General features: G+C 43.5%; 1 protein-coding gene across 3 annotated transcripts in view; it reads right to left on the reverse strand.

Moving 5' to 3' along the window:
- Window positions 1-18,134, reverse strand: part of LOC113427682 (scaffold attachment factor B1) — a 36,785-nt gene extending 18,651 nt beyond the window's left edge. For all 3 annotated transcript variants that reach the window (XM_026690197.2, XM_026690198.2, XM_087952775.1), the window contains exons 1-11: window positions 17,700-18,134; window positions 13,310-13,397; window positions 12,280-12,344; window positions 11,974-12,171; window positions 10,805-10,867; window positions 8,199-8,226; window positions 6,785-7,304; window positions 5,113-5,159; window positions 2,407-2,507; window positions 338-487; window positions 167-246 (exon numbers count right to left, since the gene is read on the reverse strand). In XM_026690197.2, coding sequence (XP_026545982.2) covers window positions 167-246; window positions 338-487; window positions 2,407-2,507; window positions 5,113-5,159; window positions 6,785-7,304; window positions 8,199-8,226; window positions 10,805-10,867; window positions 11,974-12,171; window positions 12,280-12,344; window positions 13,310-13,397; window positions 17,700-17,918 — 1,559 coding nt within the window. In that variant the 5' untranslated portion in view covers window positions 17,919-18,134. The remainder of the gene's footprint in view (window positions 1-166; window positions 247-337; window positions 488-2,406; window positions 2,508-5,112; window positions 5,160-6,784; window positions 7,305-8,198; window positions 8,227-10,804; window positions 10,868-11,973; window positions 12,172-12,279; window positions 12,345-13,309; window positions 13,398-17,699) is intronic.
- Window positions 18,135-18,728: the final 594 nt, after the last annotated feature.

The raw sequence follows: 18,728 nt of genomic DNA on the forward strand, positions 1-18,728 counted from the left end.
AACAGATAGCATGAAATAAAACTTGTAAGGCTTTTGAACTCTAAGCTGGTGCCCGATTTCCTGCGTTGGACAGTGGTTTCTGAAGGGGGGGAGTGAGGAGTAAACTTCCCACATTACTATGAGCACAGCTGATAAACTGAAAGACGAAGTAGGCTGCAGAACTTACCTATCACCAGAGGACGTTTCAGTCTTCCCCTCACTGTCCTTTTTATCCAAAAGCTTCCTTGTGGCAGGTTCATTCTTTGCCTGAAAGTTTATTGGATCATCAGAAAAATGAAGCGGCGGGTTATTTTTCCCACCAGCCTGGGGGCTCGGGGGAGGAAGGAGGCCCACTTACTCTTTCGACTGAGATTATTTTGCCATGCAGCTCCGTCTTGTGGCAATGGGCAATGCATTTGGTAGTTTCTTCAGCTGTGGACATTGTCACAAAACCGTAACAGCGAGCCCCTGGGCTACGAGCGTTGGTCACCACCTTGGCACCAACCACCTGGAGAAGAGAAAGCACATGTGGTCTCGGGAACGGCTGGCTGAAGATCCATCGCATCTAGCAACCTTCTAACATCCATCACCAGACCACTGATGGCGAACGTATGACACGTGTGTCACAGCGGAAGCCCCCATTTTTGGTGACAGGCAAGGTCTCTTGACTCTCTGGAAGTTGTGCGAGACGGCCTTCCTCTCGCGCAGCCTCTGAAGCATCTGAAAATTGTACAAGCGTTGTCAAGTGATTTTGTGAGGCTTCAGAGGCCCTGGAAGAGCAAGGCACCCTTGCATGACTTCCGAGAGGATCTGGAAAGTCCAGAGAGAAGACGAGGTCCAGAGGGGCCTCTTTTGTTGGGGTGAGGGTGAAATGTATGATGCCAGCAGAGCCAAGGTAGGCATTTTCTGAATTTTTGACACACTGAGTGCAAAAGTCACTGAACTAACCCTACCGGTTGGAAGGAACAGAGACAATAGTTTCACCTTGTTAGCCCCTTCTCCCAATTTTTTTTTAAAAAAATGTACAGATAGCCTTTGACTTATGACCACAATTGAGCCCTAAATTTCCATTGCTGAGCCAGACAGTAAAGTGAATTTTGCCCCATTTTACGACTTATCTTGCCACGTTTTGTCAAGTGAACAACTGCAGTTCTTTAAGTTAATAACACGGTTGTTAAGTGAATCTGGCTACCCCGTTGATTTTGCTTGCTGGAAGGTCAGAAAAGGGGATCACCTGATCTTGGGGCACTGCAACCGTCATAAATATGAGTCAGTTGCCCATCATCTGAAGGTTGACCTCATGACCGTGGGGATGCTGCAATGGTTGTGTCAAGAACGGTCTTAAGTCACTTTTTCAGTGGTGCTGTAACTTCGAAGAGTCACTAAATGAATAGCTGTTAAGTCAAGGATTACCTCATAGCGTACCTTTATTCATACCCATAGCTTCTGCTACTGGTCAATCTGTTGAACCATTTTAAAAAAATATATCACCTGAAGTACTTATGATCTGGGAGGCTGGGGGAAAGGGGAGGACAGATGGTCAATTACTTCTGTGTAGCAAAGAAAAGAGGAAAACAACTCCCACGCCCAGATTTATTTCCTAAAACTCTGGTCAAAACCCGAGGATAAAAAAAATATATACATGTAATTTCCCAAATGGAAAGACTCTTGATTTAGAAAGCTCAGGGAGGGGGGATACTGTGGTGTTGCGATGGAACAGGGAATCCTGGTGGCGCAGCAGTTAGATTGCAGTACTGCAGGCTAACCCTGCTGACTGCCGATTGCCAGCAGTTTGAATCTCACCGACTCAAGGTTGACTCAGCCTTCTGTCCTTCCGAGGTGGGTAAAATGAGGACCCAGATTATTGGGGGCAATAGGCTGACTCTGTAAACTACTTAGAGAGGGCTGTAAAAGAACGGTGAAGCGGTATATAAAGCCTAAGTGCTTTTGCTGTTGCCTGCCCACTGCCAGGAGTTCGATCCTCATTTGTTCAAGGTTGACTCAGCCTTCGGTTCTTCCAAGGTTGATCAAACGAGGACCCAGATGGTTGGGGGCAACACACAAATGATGCTTCTACACTGTAAACTGATGCCAGAGTGCTGTAAAGCAGGGGTACCCACCCTCCGTGCTGCGAATCGGTTATCAATCCACAGCCCATTGGAAAATAATCCACCCGAGTGGTGGGCGAGTGCGCCAAATCTGACTTGTGCATGAAGAACCATCCCCTTCTTCTCCCCCACTATCAGTCTGTGGTTGGAGACCGTTGCTGTAAAGCATTATGGGGCTGTATATAAGACCAAATGCTATTTATACTACTAGTATCCTGATAAAGGACACGAACCAGTGCTACACCAAAGCCCTGGTGTTAGAAGGCAGATGAAAGGAACCTGTAACCAAACGGATCATCTTTGGACTTAAGGAACTTACTTTCCCATATTTGCTAAAGAGGTTCTTCAGGTCAGTTGCTCGGGTACTGGAAGCAAGGCCACTGACCCAGAAGTTCCGACCGGTGCTAGTGCTACTGTGACCTAGTTGGAAACAGAAAATAAAAGCATGTGGTGAGGTGCAATGGGGGCAGCCCAGCCACTTTCACTGCTGGCCACCCTTTGAAAGGAATGCAACTCCAGAAAAGTCTTTTCCCTTCCACTAAAATCTGCTCTCAACCCAATGGCTCGCCCCACCCCACACCGGGAGAAGGCGTGTGCTGTTGGTCAAAGGACTCCAGCCGGCAGGATCCAGAAGGGCCTTTTCTGCCGCGGCTCCCACCCTCTGGAACCAGCGGGTCCCTCCAGGTGAGAGTTGCCTCCACCCTCTTCGCTTTCCAGAAGAGCCTTGAAATCCGGCTCTGGGGGCGTCTCACGCTGGAAGTGGTTAATGGATTCAGAGAAGACTACTGCCTCCACCACATCGTCTGTTGTTTCCTTCCTTAGCTGTTTTTTATTTTAATGTTAATATCTATCAGTTTGTTTTCTATTGTGGCTTTTATCGTGTAAGTCACTAGATGGTAAGATGGACGAGTAGAAGAGTAGAGTAGAGCAGACTAATTCCCTCAACACTGTTCAACTATTACGAAGTCTGCACTACTATCAATGTTAATCTTCTCATCGCTCCTTATCACCCATCCCCTCCCACTTGTGACTGTATGACTGTAACTTGGTCGCTTTTATCCTTACGATTTATATGGACTGCTTCCTAGTATGATTTGATTGCTGATTGTACCCTATGACTATTATTAAGTGTTGTGCCTGATGATTCTTGACTCTTGACGAGTGTATCTTTTCTTTTATGTACCCTGAGAGCATTTGCACCAAGAAAAAAATTCCTTGTGTGTCCGAGCACACTTGGCCAATAAACTATTCTATTCTATTCTATTCTATTCTATTCTATTCTATTCTATTCTATTCTATTCTACTAGAATGAGTTGGAAGAGACCTTGAAGGTTTTCTAATCCAACCTCCTGCTTAGGCAGGAAACCCTATACTATTTTATTTATTTATTAGATTTGTATTGTCCGCCTATTCACCATGGTGACTCAAGGCAGCTTACAACATATAAAACCACAATTTAAAAACAAGAAAACTCGTAAAATCACCCCCCACCCCACCCCAGCAACAGCAGATTACATGAACCATTTAATGGGCTCCATCCCGTTCTGGATTCCCCAGGCCCGCTGGTAGAACCAGGTCTTCAACGCCTTCCGGAAGAGAATCAGAGTGGGGGCTAGTCTAATCTCTGGGGGGGATGATGTTCCAGAGGGAGGGAGCCACCACAGAGAAGGCCTGTCTTCTGGGTCCCATCAGGAGTATCTCCCTCAGGGATGGGACAAATGGTGGCCCAACCTCTTCTTAAAAACTTCCAGTGTTGGAGAATTCACAACTTCTGGAGACAAGTTGTTCCACAGATTAATTGTTCTCACTGTCAGGAAATTTCTCCTTAGGTCTAGGTTGCTTCTCTCCTTGATTAGTTTCCATCCTTTGCTTCTTGAACTGCCTTCAGGGGCTTTGGAGAATAGCTTGACTCCCCCTTCTTTGTGGTAGCCCCTGAGATATTGGAAGACTGTTATCATGTCACCCCTAATCCTTTTCATCAGACTAGACATACCCAGTTCCTGTAACCGTTCTTCATATGTTTTATGCTCCAGTCCCCTAATCATCTTTGTTATTCTTCTCTGTACTCTTTTTAGAGTCTCAACATCTTTTTTTACATCGTGGCAACCAAAACTGGATTCAGTATTCCAAGTGTGGCCTTAGCAAGGCATTATGAAGTGGCATTAATACATCACATATATAACATATTCAATATATGAGAACCATAGTGGTGCAGTGGGTAGAATGCAATCTTGCAGGCTAACTCTGCATTCCCACTGCCAGAAGTTCAATCCTGACCGGCTCAAGATTGACTCGGCCTTCCATCCTTCCCAGGTTGGTCAAATGAGGAGCCAGATTGTTGGAGGAAACATTCTGACTGTATAAAACCGCTTAGAGAGGGCTGTGAAGCACTATGGAGCAGTATATAAGTAAGTGCTATTGCTAATAAATGCCTGAAAATCAAGTCACTCTTGAGGCCCAGCATTTTAAGCTTCAACTGCAGCCAGTATCCGCTAATGAACGCCAATGAAGGATATATTTGCAAAAGATATTTGAAATTGCTGCCTTTGGAACGCCAGCATTCATCTCTTTGCCAAGTGCAGGACAATATCCAGCATCACAAAGTGCCATCATGCTAACTGATAAATAATGCCTATTCATTATTTTAGAGTCGCGGTGGTGCAGTGGTTAGAATGCAGTACTGCAGGTTACTTCTGCTGATCACCAGCTGCCAGCAGTTTGGGTTTCACTGGCTCAAGGCTAACCCATCCTTCCAAGGTGGGTAGAATGAGGACCCAGATTGTTGGGAGCAATATGCGGAATCTGTAAATCGCTTAGAGAGGGCTGTAAAGTACCGTGAAGTGGTATATAAGTCTAAATGCTATGGCTATTTTTTAACTGACAAAAGTCCTGTAGGATTTCATCTCAACTAGTCATGAAGCATCAGCTGAGATCATGTGTAAGTCCATCCAACATTTAAATGTCCTCTCCCCAGTACGTGTGAGGTGGACAAGATATAAGTTTTTACACAAAGAAACGCAAATACCTTTTTCCTCTTTTGAAGATTGTTTGGGGTCTTTGGATTCCTCAGAACTAAGAACAAAAAGAAAGAAAGGAAAACTCAGTCAGGAAATGAGAGAAGAAAGGCTATTATATATAATAAGGTATTCATTAGAATACAAATACCTACCCGATTTAATCATCAATGAACCAGTGAATTAAAAAAGCAGTCTTATAGTACTCAATAGTTAATCTTGGAAACAACTTTTATGAAGATTAAAATAAATAAAAAATTGCAAAACAATGTTTAATACACAAGGGAAAAAACAAAATCTAAAAGAATTTTTTTTTTTTAGGTAGCAAGGAATTTTAGTGGGCTTGCAGGCCAAATGAAGAAACACCCTAACCTTACTTCTTACAGACCAGGTATCTATCTACATATACTGTATATAAGTATATATAAAAAAGAAAAAAGGCAGCATTTTGTCTAGAATGGAGAAATGTAAGGTACCAGCCTGTAGTACCCATGGATTAATAAAACTGTTAAGCGCTAGCAGGGATTAATTAACCCATTACTTACAGAACTGAAAGAGGGGAAGGTTGACATTCTGAGGAATCGGAGGAGAAATTAAACAGATGCAACAATAATTTTTTTAATCCCCTCCCTTCAAGAAGGATGGGGGGGGGGGTATAATATGTTTCACTTACTGTTAGGAACCCAGTTATTTTTGGCTTTATTACTGCCTTGAAGTACTGAAAGTACATAGCTGCAGTCCTTTCATTTCTGTAGTAGTCATATTTAGCGCAATGTACCTGTTTTAAGTACAGGTAGTTCTCGACTTACAACCACAACTGAGCCCAAAATTGATGTTGCTAAGTGAGACATTTCTTAAGTGCGTTTTGCCCCATTTTATGAGTTTCTTGCCACAGTTGTTAAGTGAATCACTACAATTGTTAAGTTACGGATACGGTTATTAAGTGAATCTGGCTTCCCCATTGATTTTGCTTGCCGGAACGTTGCAAAGGGGGGTCACGCAGCATGCTGCAACTGTCACAAATGAGTCAGTTGCCAAGTGTCTGAATTTTGATCACGTGATGCGGCAACTGTTGTGTGAAAAATGGTCATAAGTCACTTTTTCCGGTGCCGTTGTAACTTTGAACAGTCACTAAAAGAATTGTTGTAAGTCGAGAACTACCTGTTCTGTAATACAACCCAAAATTGTACCACATTGTCCTTATGATGTTCTGAATGTACAGTTAGTTTTCTTAACACTTTTAAAAAAAAGATTTTCTTGCACTCTAATGTTGTGTATGCATGCGGGTGTATGTCTGTAACTATTCCTCCTTTCCTATGTAGGCCATCTGACAGATTTCTAGAATTGTCCTGGCATTCTACGCTGTGGATCAGATGTATCCAGTCTTGATCTTGGACATGAAAAACCAAATGAAACCAAACCATGCCACTGAGAAAAGAGGCAAAGCTCTCGATTATTGCATCTATCTAGTCTTCCTCTGTTGTGGAAAGCGTTAGCCTCTCCATCCATACAGATTTCTAGATAGCGGCTTACCTGTTAAGTTATATCAAGGCTCACAGGATTATAAATCTGGGTATTGTACTGGCTGGTACCTTACTCTGGCTCTTTGGATGGATGCTATACTGGCACAGCAGATCAGGGATTGGCATTTTCCTTTTGTTGCTAAAACGGAGAGAAACAAACCTCGTGTTCTGATCACCACCCTCTTGGGCAGAGGACTCTCTAGTGGCAGAGGGCTCCTCCTCAACATTAGCCTTCACTTCCATCTTCACGGCCTCTGGACTAACCACTTGGGGACCTGTGTCCGATTCCGCGGTTTCCTCACTACAGGCTTCCAGAGTTTGGACTTCTTTGCTACTCTCAACACCACCTCCTCCACCTCCACTCCTGCTTTCTACCACTAAAGAGTCCAAGTCCGGCTTGTCTTCCTCAACTGTCTGCTCGCTCGGCTCCCCTTTCGCTACCACTAAGAGCTTTGCATCGTCCTCCTCTTGGTTCTTGGCCTCAGCCGGGCCTGATTGGCTGTCTTTATCTACAAGGTCTTCGTCCGACTGGGTGCTGGCAGCCAGCGTGTCTTCCTCTTCTTCCTTTTTGCCCAGGATCGGTTCATTTGCTTCCTGCTCCTGCTCAGCTTCGGATGCTTCTTCTTTAAGGAATTCAGATTTACAAGTGTCACCCAAAATGTCGAGCATTTTCTCATTTTCTATAGATTTAACAGGAATAGAATGGCACAAGGTTTAATCACTGGGGAAACATAGCAAAGACATATGCGGAACGGGCATGGCTGCCAGTCTAACAGTATGGTTATAGCTACACAGAAACTGGAAAAACGCTTTCGGTATACCACATTCAAATGCCTAAAGCTAAGACATAATTTTAGAAAAATCATACGCTACGAAGGGAAAAAAAACCCCAACAACCCTGATCTTATCAGTTTAACAGAAAAACCTTCTGGCTCAATTCTTGAGAGTTCTTCAAGAGGTTCTTTCTTCCAGAATTCCAAGAGGCTTAAACAGAATGCATCAAGAACACACATTTCCATTTCAAACTCTGAATTTCTTTCTTTCATTTTGGTTTTAAAGCATGGTGGTCCAACAGGAAAACTGGAAGGTCTTCTGATGATGCATGAACATGTAACTCCAAGAAAGTAAATAGAATTTTTTTTTTTTATGGAATTTCCACGTAGAACCTCTCTTCTTGCTTCTTCTGTTTAGCTTGTAACTCACAACGTTTCCCTATGGCAACTTTTAAACTAGCTTTTCTGCTCTACTGATCACACATATCACATACTACAATCTGCTCTATAGGATTTGCCTTCATATTTGACATTAACTTTCTTCTAGTGTATCTTTGAAGCTAGAGAGGATTAAAAAAAATTTTTTCCAGGTCTAAAATAAAAAAGCACTTCATAAGTGGCAGGCATGAATTCACAGAGTTGGAATCACGATTGCATTCCAGATATTTACACACTAGAGAACTTACGTGGGTTTTCTGGTATGCAATTAATTAATTAAGACAACTAGAAAGTCCAAGAACTGTCCCCTTACCTCCGCTGCACTTTTTTTTAAAAAAATAGAAGAAATTAACAGAAAAATACCTGGTTCTGAATGATGCTCTTCCAAATCCTGTAGCAAAAACAGGAATGGAAAAATATTAAATGGTGAAAATAATTGCTTCTATGTTCATATTGTGATTTCAAGGTCTACCTAGAAAAAAGCCTGAGATTAAATTATTGTAATCTGCTCCTCACGCCTGACTCTTTTATGGCATATTCCATACTGAACAAGGTTATTTTGTGAAATTGGTAAGTACTTTTAAGTACTCTTGATTTTAAAATAGTTGTTAAATGTTCCAAAGATGTAATAACAGGATTTTATAGGTATTTTTTTAATCCACGTGTACTTGAAAATTTTCAGAGATGTTAAAAGCACAATTGCGAGGGAGGAGGGAGACAGAAAGACAACAGAACAAGCCAACAGGAGCTGAAAAACAAAAAAGGCCAGAGTCATGTAGTTGCAAGGTACACTTATATGAGTCTAATGAAGGGGGAAACAGATCACCCAAAAGAATCTGTGGTCCAGAATTACAGATGTCTTGTCGAGAAGACTAACATTCAGAATAAGTTGGGAACAATGTAACAGAATAACAGAGATGGAAGGGATCTTGCAGGTCTTCTAGTCCAACCCCATCAAGGGAAAAAATATGTAACAAAAACAAAAGTGGAATCACTGATTCGAAATTATTTCTTTGATGTGTTCAAGCCTACTCAGAGGCTGGCCAGCCATTTGTTGGGGATGTTTAAATTAGAGTTCTGTTAATGAATACAAGGTTGGATCCATGATCTAATGGCTTCTTTCAAATCCTAGATTACTTTAAAAAAAAACCAAATGCATCCATATGATATTTCACCTTGCACTCAACTATGAATATTTACAAAACCCTAAACCAGTGTTTCTCAACTGTGGCAACTTGAAGATGGGTAGACTTCAACTCCCAGAATTCCACAGCCAGCGTTTCTGCAAGTAGAAGTCCACCAATCTTAAAGTTGCCAAGGTTGAGAAACACTGTCATGCCCCCTTGGCGTCTGAATCAGAGGAGGAAGACGAATAGCCGTCAGGGAGTGGGGGAGTGGCTCCGTTGGCTGTGGAGGAAACTGGGGAAGGGCAGAGCAGGGGAGAGGTAGAACAATGGAGACGGGATTCAGAGGAAGACCAAGGCCCACCCTCTCTTCATCCTAGGGCACGCAGGGAGGAATGGAGAAGAGAGCAACGTGGGTTGCATGGCTTACAAGGGAGGAGAGGGCCCTGATTCCCTTCACAAGGCACACCTGGGGATAGAGTTTAAAGGAGAGGCAGATGGGAGGGGCATTTGTCAGGAACAAACGTTGAGTTTATCTTGTGTTGGCTGCTGTTATGAGTTCCTGGCATCCTCCCAACTGGTTTGATTTACTGCCTTGTTACTTCATTTCCGGAACTCCGTATCTTGCTTGGTTGGATTTATTACCTTATTTTGCCTTGTTGGATTTATAGTTTAAATTTTTCAGTTTACAATGTTTGAACTGGAATATTTGCAGCCAAAGGCTGGTGCAAGTTCGAGGGAGAGTTTTTCTTTTCTTCAGACCGGAAGGTAACTGGGTCATCGGGGGCAAAGTTGGAGCTAATAAAGGGACCTCTACTCATTCTCTGGCTGTGTTGCCTTTGTGCCACGCCTCGGGTCATCACAAACACTGTCCTAAACCATTTCGAACTCTTAAAAATAGGCTAAGTTCCTGCTGCTGTTTTTAAAAGGAATAGTTAGGTTACAGTAAGTCAATACTGTAATATATGTAAGGAATCTAAATCTCAAGGGCTGAAACCAGCTCCTTGTTTAATTCCCAGAACATCACTTGATTACAGGCATTTCTTTTCCAAACACGAAGTTTCTCAGCTACCGGCTATCAAGCTTCTAGAAAAGCAAAGGGCTTTTAAATCCATTTCTGCCCATGCAAACAGTAACACAGAACCTGCGGGACAGTCTTTCTTTTGATATTTATACCTCATCTTTTTGTGTGTGTGAAAAAAGAGTAGTATAGAAAAAAAGCTGAAGTCCAAAACTCAGACTGAGTCAAAACTCAATCCAAAAATATAAGAAGTCAGAAAAAAAAAATCATAAAAATAGCCTACTGAAAGTGAAATGCTGCAAATGTCTGCCATAAGAAAGCTCTTTTAGCTATCTCGCCCAACAAAGTAGTTATGGAATTGGGAAGGATTTTATGAAGGGATTAACAGTCTCCTCAGCCCCCAGCATTCCAGTTTCATGGTATTAAAATTTATTCCCACAACCAGTAGGGTTGGGCTGGATAAAAATGGGTTGAAATCTGAACTGGAACACATTGGTGTACCTGTCTTGATTTGACCCTGTAAAAATAGAATTACAGCACTGATTTGACTCTATAAAAATAGAAATACAGCAGCACTACTCCTAAAAAAAAAGTGGGCAAGGAAAGCAAAACCACGCCATAACTGCCAACTTTGAGGGATTACTGTGTCCCATTGATTAGAGACAGCCAACACAACTGCTCTTTCTTCTCGGAGAGAAAGGGCTAAAGAATTTGGGCTTGGCTTGGGAGACAAGGCTAGAAGGCAAGTTAACTTGGCCCATTAAAAAAAAAGAGTTGGTTGAATGGTTACAGCACATTTCCCAAGAGGAGATCCAGCAGGTTACCTTCACTTCAGCCAAGTCAGGGGAAGCAGCCTCTAGCTGGTCATCAAGTTCGTCACCATTCTCCTGACAGGATAAATAACAAAGGTGTATGTGCCTTTCAAAAGCCGATCATCTTTTTTAGAGGCAAAATCCATCAAACAGCAACTCGCTGAAGAAGTAACAAATTTCACTGACACATTTATCTAGTACAAAGTGTCATTTCCCAGTGACACTCAGCCTATGTAACGTCAGAGGAGTCCTGTGAACATTCCAACTGCTGAAGGGAAGGCATCAGAAATAGCATAGGACTGAGGAGAAAAAGTGGGGGTATGCAGCTGATCTTTGCATTTATTATACCCTGCAGAAAAACTATGCCCATGTTAAAATACAGGGGACTGAATTTCATTCATTCATTCATTCATTCATTCATTCATTCATTCATCAGTCAGTCAGTCAGTCAGTCAGTCAGTCAGCTAGTTACAGGTCCTTGACTTACAACAGTTCATTTAATGACCATTCAAAATTAAAACGGCAGCATTAGAAAAAAAAATTACTTATGACTATTTTTTCACACTTAGAACTCCTGCAGAATCCCCATAATCATGTGATCCAAATTTGGATGCTTGGCAACTGACACATATTTATGATGGGATCATGTGATCGCCTTTTGCAACCTTTTAACAAGCAAAGTCAAAGGGAAAGCCAGATTCACTTAACAACCGGGTCGCTAACGTGTCAGCTGTGGTGATTCACTCAACAATGGTCGTAAAATGGAGCAAAAACTTACTCAACAAACGTCTTACTGAACAACAGAAATTTTGGACTCAACTATATGGTTGTAAGTCAAAGACTACCTCTAGTTAGTTATAAAACTTATTGGCCAACCATCTTACCACAAGGGGACTCTGGGTGTCTTACAATCATACAAGATAAACATCTATCTATATATAGACAGATATGTTAATACAAGCCAAATGCTATGTTCCAATTAAAGATGGGGAAGGGGGGGTCAGGATTGGGGGGGGGGAAGGTGGGGTCAGTTGTTAAATAGATCCACCACCTCCACTGTGATGCTTCTCCATTGGAGCCCCAAGCTAATTGGCAGAGCTTTATACTGGTTTTGAGTAGTCAGCCTTAATCTTTGCAAACACATATCTGGCATGATATATAAATAATTAAATATGATCTACCTCACTTTCCATCAGCTGCTCTGGAAGTTCTTTCATTTCCATATCAATGTTGTCTTTATCAGGATCCAGAATGCTTTCAGAGCGGTAGTCATCGCCACAGTCCACGGCACTGCTGTTATCTATTTCAGCTTCATCCAACACGCTGATGTCCATCATGTCGATATCCTGCAAGTTGTCTGAGCTTGCTTCAACATCCTTCTATAGTTGAGGCAGAATGAGAAGAAAAAGGGAAACTCATTCTTACAATGACTTGAAACAAACTTTTAAAAGAAACAATGCATTTTTCTTCCCCCGCCCCCCCCATACCTGTCCATCTCTGGAATTCTCTTCCAATCCATTGTCCTCGCCCCCTTCTTCTTCTGATTTACGCCCTAAAAGAATAAAGCTTTAATATACTGCTAGAAAGTTTAACAACAAAATCGGTAATTCTCAAAATCAGAATACTAAAGTCTAAACCAGTGATAACTCGCCTTTATTTACAGAGGAGTAAAATAGTTGCCAACTTCATTGTTAAGAAAGAAAAAAAAAAACCAAGAATTTTTAAATACTCCAAGCCTGAGATTTTTATATCACACACCAATGTACCATGCAAATGAAACTTTTATTGCCAGATAATGTTAATTTTATTATGTAGCCCAAGTGCAAATAAGTGCCTATAGTTTAGCAAAATATATTAAGGTCCAGAACACTGAATAGTAAAAACTGTGCTCCAAAATACAGATTCTGAACACCGTTACTTTGAAGCAAAAAATATGCATTAAGAATACAGATTCTGAACACCGCTACTTTGAAGCAAAAAACATGCATTATGAATTTTTTTTACTATGATTACTTTAAAGAAAAGAATGCAAATGGAAGTTGGTTGACCACTGTTTCCTAATGCAGAATTCTTGCACAATTATCATCACTGACTTTAAAGGAAAAAAACAAGGAATGCTACAGTTTAGCTATGCTAACAGCAAATTCTGGTGATGAATGCTAAAATAACTAGACCCAAGATGGAGCTGCTAAGAAAGTGATCTGCAAGCTCTCATTAACCCAGAAATGGAAGAATCATAAAAAGCAACCTTCTAAAAATATCAAAGGACGTCACAATTCCCCAATTACTCAGAAGATAAAATATGTCCAAGAACCATGAATTAAAATGTCAAGTAGAGAAAAAAATGATTTCTGTTAGCGGCAAGAATGTACGACAAAGCCAAGTAGTGGTGCAGATTCTACTTATTTATCTAGCATCAAGCTGCATGTTTTTTTTAATGACCTGCAGGTTTGCAATCTGAACATATACAGTATATGCACACATGTAATTCCATTTTAATGAAAAACAGTTTTGCACCTTTCAAAGATCTTTTGGGAGTCTTCTTGCTAGTGTTTTCTGAGGCCATGGGAACCTCATCAGGATTTCCCCCTTCTTCTTCAATGGCCTGTCAGGAGGAAACAGTGAGATTTTACAGTAAGAGCAACTGGTTTCTGAATTGTTCCCCCACCCACGCAAAAGGCAGCCTTCTCTGCTTAATACCCCCAAACATTTTCCTCTGTTCACAGTGGATAGATATCCCAACCTATCTCCATTTTGCTTCTCTTCTCTTATAGTCTGCTTTAATCTTTTCTTTTCATTTTCCTGTGTTAACTTTTCATTCTTCTCCCTACTAACATTATCTAAATCTTCTCTTCCCCTAAACTACGGTACCTCAATTATTTCTGCCAGGTCACCTTTTCTTATTGTGATACTCCCACCTCTGCTTAAGATATATGCTTTCCATTTGCCTTTTTGTCTTCCCTTAATTTTCCCCTCATATTGCCATAACTGCTTTACATGACATTTTAGAAAAGCAGTATATACTTTCCAAACAAGCAAATAACTTTATTGTAAAATCTAATATTGTAGTTCCCAACCTTTTATTCACTGTGGAGTCCCTTTAAATTCCTTGGACCCCCAAGACCTAACTCAAGATTTAAATCATAACATTTCATCAAGCTTTCGCGTACCCCCTGTGATGGCTCCCCAGGAGTCCGGAGACCACAGGCCGAGTACCCTTGGACTAATAATTTCTCCCTTCTATGTTTCAACTTACCCCATTTTTGTTACCCATTTGTTATTGTTCATCAAACCCTCACCCTTGCTTATTGTTGCTAGAATCTTATTATTCCTTTTCTGAACTTCAATTCCAGCCATCATTTCCCACATAAATTATTTCTAGTCCTACCTTTCTTATTTCCCTCACTTAGCAGTCCCTTCTCCTCTGCAGAATGCTCTGGCTTTCCTTCTCCCTTTCCAGTTCCACAGTCACATTTTCCATTTATATCTTCACTGTCAATAATTTGCCTCCTTCATCTCATAACCTTATTCTGCTGAATCTGACCAAACACCCAATGAGACAACAGCAATCACATTCATATTAACAATTGCTGTTCCACAAGGATATATTAAAAGGAGAGATAAATAGCTACTGAAAGCAACAGGATCAGAATATATTTAAACTACAGCAAAACAAACATCAAATAGAGCATACATTTTTATTCATTCCATTCCCTTTAGGATCCATTCTTTATTTTAGCTATTGTTACTTATTGCTGTTGCTAATTTCAATCACCGTTCTTGGTTGCCAGTGTTTCCTATGGATTTAGAAATATCGTACTCTGAAATTAGTATTCACTGATGACAGAATGCTTCTGATTCTGGAAGCTAATGAATGGTAGGTTTTGAAACCTTCATATGAATGATAATATAGTTTTAAGAATTCAGGAAGCCTATGCCTTAGGTTACTAGACTCTTAGTTGTTCCTCTCAGCCTTTTCCTCCATGAATTTCACCCACCAAAATTAAATGATGCAAAACTAAAGGCTGAGAAAGGCCCAAATTCACAGAAATTAAGGCTGTCACAATGGAGAGCATAACCACCTCCAAATGCCAGTTGCTGAAACTAGGAGCTAGAAAACGCCAAACATTTGTATCCTACTGGTAGTCTTCCCAGAGGCTGCAAAAAGCAGGATACCAGACAACAAGAGCATTTTGCTTGATCCAGCTGATCTCTCCTTAGGGAGATTTATCATGATTACAAAATTGGTCTCCTATATGCACTGCCAATCCTACCATACATCATTAACTGCTAGGAACAAGAGAAGGCTATGTCCCAACGGTCTTTTTCAAGAGGCAACTAGACTTTCCAGTTTTTTCTTTGGAGACATTTCCTTTAGCATCTCAGCCAAGAAGCTTCTTCAACCCTGACTGGATGGTGGGGAATGGACTCAGGCGACTAAGATAACTTCCAGGCGGCCTCAACAACTCACTCAAAGGACACAAATGACCAGCTGTCTGCAATGAGCATAAATCCTTCTGTTCCCCACCATCTAGTCAGAGCTGAAGAAGCTTCTTGGATGAGAAATGAAAAGTCTTCAAAGAAAACAATCCAAAAGTTCAGATGCCTCTTGAAAAAAAAAAAAAAAAGCAGCTTTGAGACAGCCATGATCTGGATGACTGAGAATCTCCACAGACATTAAGAGAAGGCTATGATGCACAGGGCTTTCCAACAGAATAAAGGGTGCTGAAGCAAAAAGGCCTTGTGTCCTTTTGTCCATTCCCACTGAGCTCTCCCCACCCATCTTGACTTCCCTTCAAATCACTTCCCTCTTTTGATTTCAACGCCTCATCCAGACCCACTGATTTTGGATTAGATCAGGGGTGTCCAACCTTGGCAACTTTAAGACTTGTGGACTTCAGCTTTGCTGGCTGAGGAATTCTGGGAGTTGAAGTCCACAAGTCTTAAAGTTGCCAAGGTTGGACACCCCTGGATTAGATGCTAACCATCATTCTCAGCGGAAAAGGCCGAGGAGTGGAGATGCAGCCCCTCTTTGGAAGACAAGGCTAGCTCAAACCCTGTCCTGCTGTGGATTCAAATCTCAGCGTCCCTTAAACCTGGCTGACAGGTGGTGTAATCTCTCATCTCTGGAAGACCAGCAAGTTGGGGCAAGGCTGCCTTGATCCTGCCCTCCAGGTAGAATGAGCTCAACCTCAGGAAAGTGGCTAATAATGGGAACTGTACCAAAGTTACGTTTGGGACAACCATGACCTGGATGACTGGTATTTCTATAGTCCACTCTGTGTAGGGCCGCCAAGTATTGTGAGGCTGCCAGAGTCCTTCCCTCCAGTGAGACAAGGCTTCAGTTCCCACCATCCTCCCAGCTGGTACATGGGAATTGTAATCTGTCATGTCTGGAAGGCTTCTTTAAATCCTTCTTTCCAAAGACAGGACTTCAATTCTTATCCCCCCCACAGGCTGTCTGATGGGAGTTGTATTCTATGGAAGGCTGCCTTAAATCCTGCCCTCCAGAGACAGCATTTCAATCCCCATCATCCCCAAGCCTGGCTGATAGGAGTTGTAATCCCTGGAAAGCTGCCTTAAATTCTGCTGCACAGAGGCAACTTCAACCCCCATCATCCCCAAGGCTGGTTGATGGGACCTGTAATCTGTGGAATGCTGCCTTAAATTTTTCCTCCCTCCAGTCAGCATTTCAAACCCCATCATCCCCGAGCCTGGCTGATGGGAGTTGTAATCCCTGGAAGGCTGCTTCCAGAGACAGCATTTAACTCCCATCATCCCCAAGCCTGGCTGATAAGAGTTGTAATCCTGGAAGGCTGCCTTAAATTCTGCTGCACAGAGGCAACTCAGGCTAGACCTGTAATCTGTGGAATGCTGCCTTAAATTTTCCTCCCTCCAGTCAGCATTTCAAACCCCATCATCCACGAGGCTGGCTGATGGGAGTTGTAATCCCTGGAAGGCTGCTTTCACAGAGACAGCATTTTAACTCCCATCATCCCCAAGGCTGGCTGATGGGAGTTGTAATCCCTGGAAGGCTGCTTCCAGAGACAGCATTTTAACCCCATCATCCCCAAGGCTGGCTGATGGGAGTTGTAATCCCTGGAAGGCTGCTTCCAGAGACAGCATTTTAACTCCCATCATCCCCAAGCCCGGCTGATAGGAGTTGTAATCCCTGGAAGGCTGCCTTAAATTCTGCTGCGCAGAGGCAACTTCAACCCCCATCATCCCTAAGGCTGGTTGATGGGACCTGTAATCTGTGGAATGCTGCCTTAAATTTTTCCTCCCTCCAGTCAGCATTTCAAACCCCATCATCCCCGAGGCTGTCTGATAGGAGTTGTAATCCCTGGAAGGCTGCTTTCACAGAGACAGCATTTCAACTCCCATCATCTCCAAGGCTGGCTGATGGGAGTTGTAATCCCTGGAAGGCTGCTTCCAGAGACAGCATTTAACCCCATCATCCCCAAGGCTGGCTGATGGGAGCTGTAATCCCTGGAAGGCTGCTTCCAGAGACAGCATTTTAACTCCCATCATCCCCAAGCCTGGCTGATAAGAGTTGTAATCCCTTGGAAGGTTGCCTTAAATTCTGCTACCCAGAGGCAGAACTCCCATCATCCCCAAGGCTGGTTGATGGGACCTGTAATCTGTGGAAGGCTGCCTTAAATTTTTCCTCCCTCCAGTCAGCATTTCAAACCCCATCATCCCCGAGGCTGGCTGATGGGAGTTGTAATCCCTGGAAGGCGGTTTCCACAGAGACAGCATTTTCACTCCCATCATCCCCAAGGCTGGCTGATGGGAGCTGTAATCCCCGGAAGGCTGCCTCCAGTGAGCCCCCGCTTCATGGCGCTGCCGGGATAGGCCTTATAGTCCTCGGCCCCGACCTCCCCCGCGCGGCGGCCGGGAAGCTCACGCTCTGCAGCCGCTCCAGGAGGACGCTCTTGTTGCCGCCGGTGTCCAGGTTGCGGCGCTTCAGCTCGGCCCGGAGATCGATCACCCGCAGGTCGCTCAGGCGCCGCCTCGGGGTCGAGGTCGCGGGACTCGTCCCGGAGCCGCCCGCTGAAGGAGCCGCGAGCTCCGCCGCCTCGTCTTCGCCAACGGGCCCGGCCGGCCCTTGCGCCTCCTCCGCCATCCGCGAGAGCTTCCAGGCGCCGCTTTTCCTCACATGAAGCGACCGAAACGAATCGCGGGGCAAAAAATCACGGCGTCGGAGCAAAAAAGCTATATGGCTTTCCTTGTTTTGTTTTTTGTTTTCCTAGCCGCGGCGGGCCCCCTCCACGACCCGGTTCTTTCTCCCCCTCAGACAAAATGGCGGGAAGGCCTAGCACCGAGAGACAAGCACGGCCTCGGGAGAGGGGGAGCGCTCAAACTGCGCCTGCGCGGGAGGAAAGGAGGGGGGAAGAGATGACTGAAGAGAAGAGGAACAGCCTGCGCACGCGCGGCAGGCCGAAACTCGCGGAGTCGCGAAGAGTGTGTGCTCGCGCCCGGGAGGGAGGGAGGGCGCGGGCGGGAAGACGCGCGAGCGAGAACGGGCCGTTTCTTTTTGCGACCCTTCTACCCCTTTAAACTATAGAGCTAAGCGAGTTAGAGCAGAGTTTCCCTATCCTGGCTGGGGAATTCTGGGAGTTGAAGTCCACATGCTTTAACGTTGCCCAGTTGCAGAAACAATGAATTCAAAGGACTGAACCTCCACGTTTCTTGCGGTGGGGGTTTTTCATTTAGCGACCGCTCAAATTTACAACGGCACTGAAAAAAAATGACTTATGACTGTTTTTCACAGGGCCGTTGCAGCATCCCCACGGTCACTTGATTTACATTTGGATGCTTGGTGACTGGTTCATATTTAGGACGGTCGCAGTGTCCTGGGGTCATGTGATCCCCTTTTGCGACCTTCTGACGAGCAGAGTCTTTGGGGACGCCAGATTCACTTGACAACGGTGGC

Source organism: Notechis scutatus, chromosome 1 (assembly GCF_049901735.1).
Source record: "Notechis scutatus isolate UNSWTSFEM ecotype Mainland chromosome 1, rNotScu1.2, whole genome shotgun sequence".
Classification (NCBI taxonomy): domain Eukaryota; kingdom Metazoa; phylum Chordata; class Lepidosauria; order Squamata; family Elapidae; genus Notechis; species Notechis scutatus.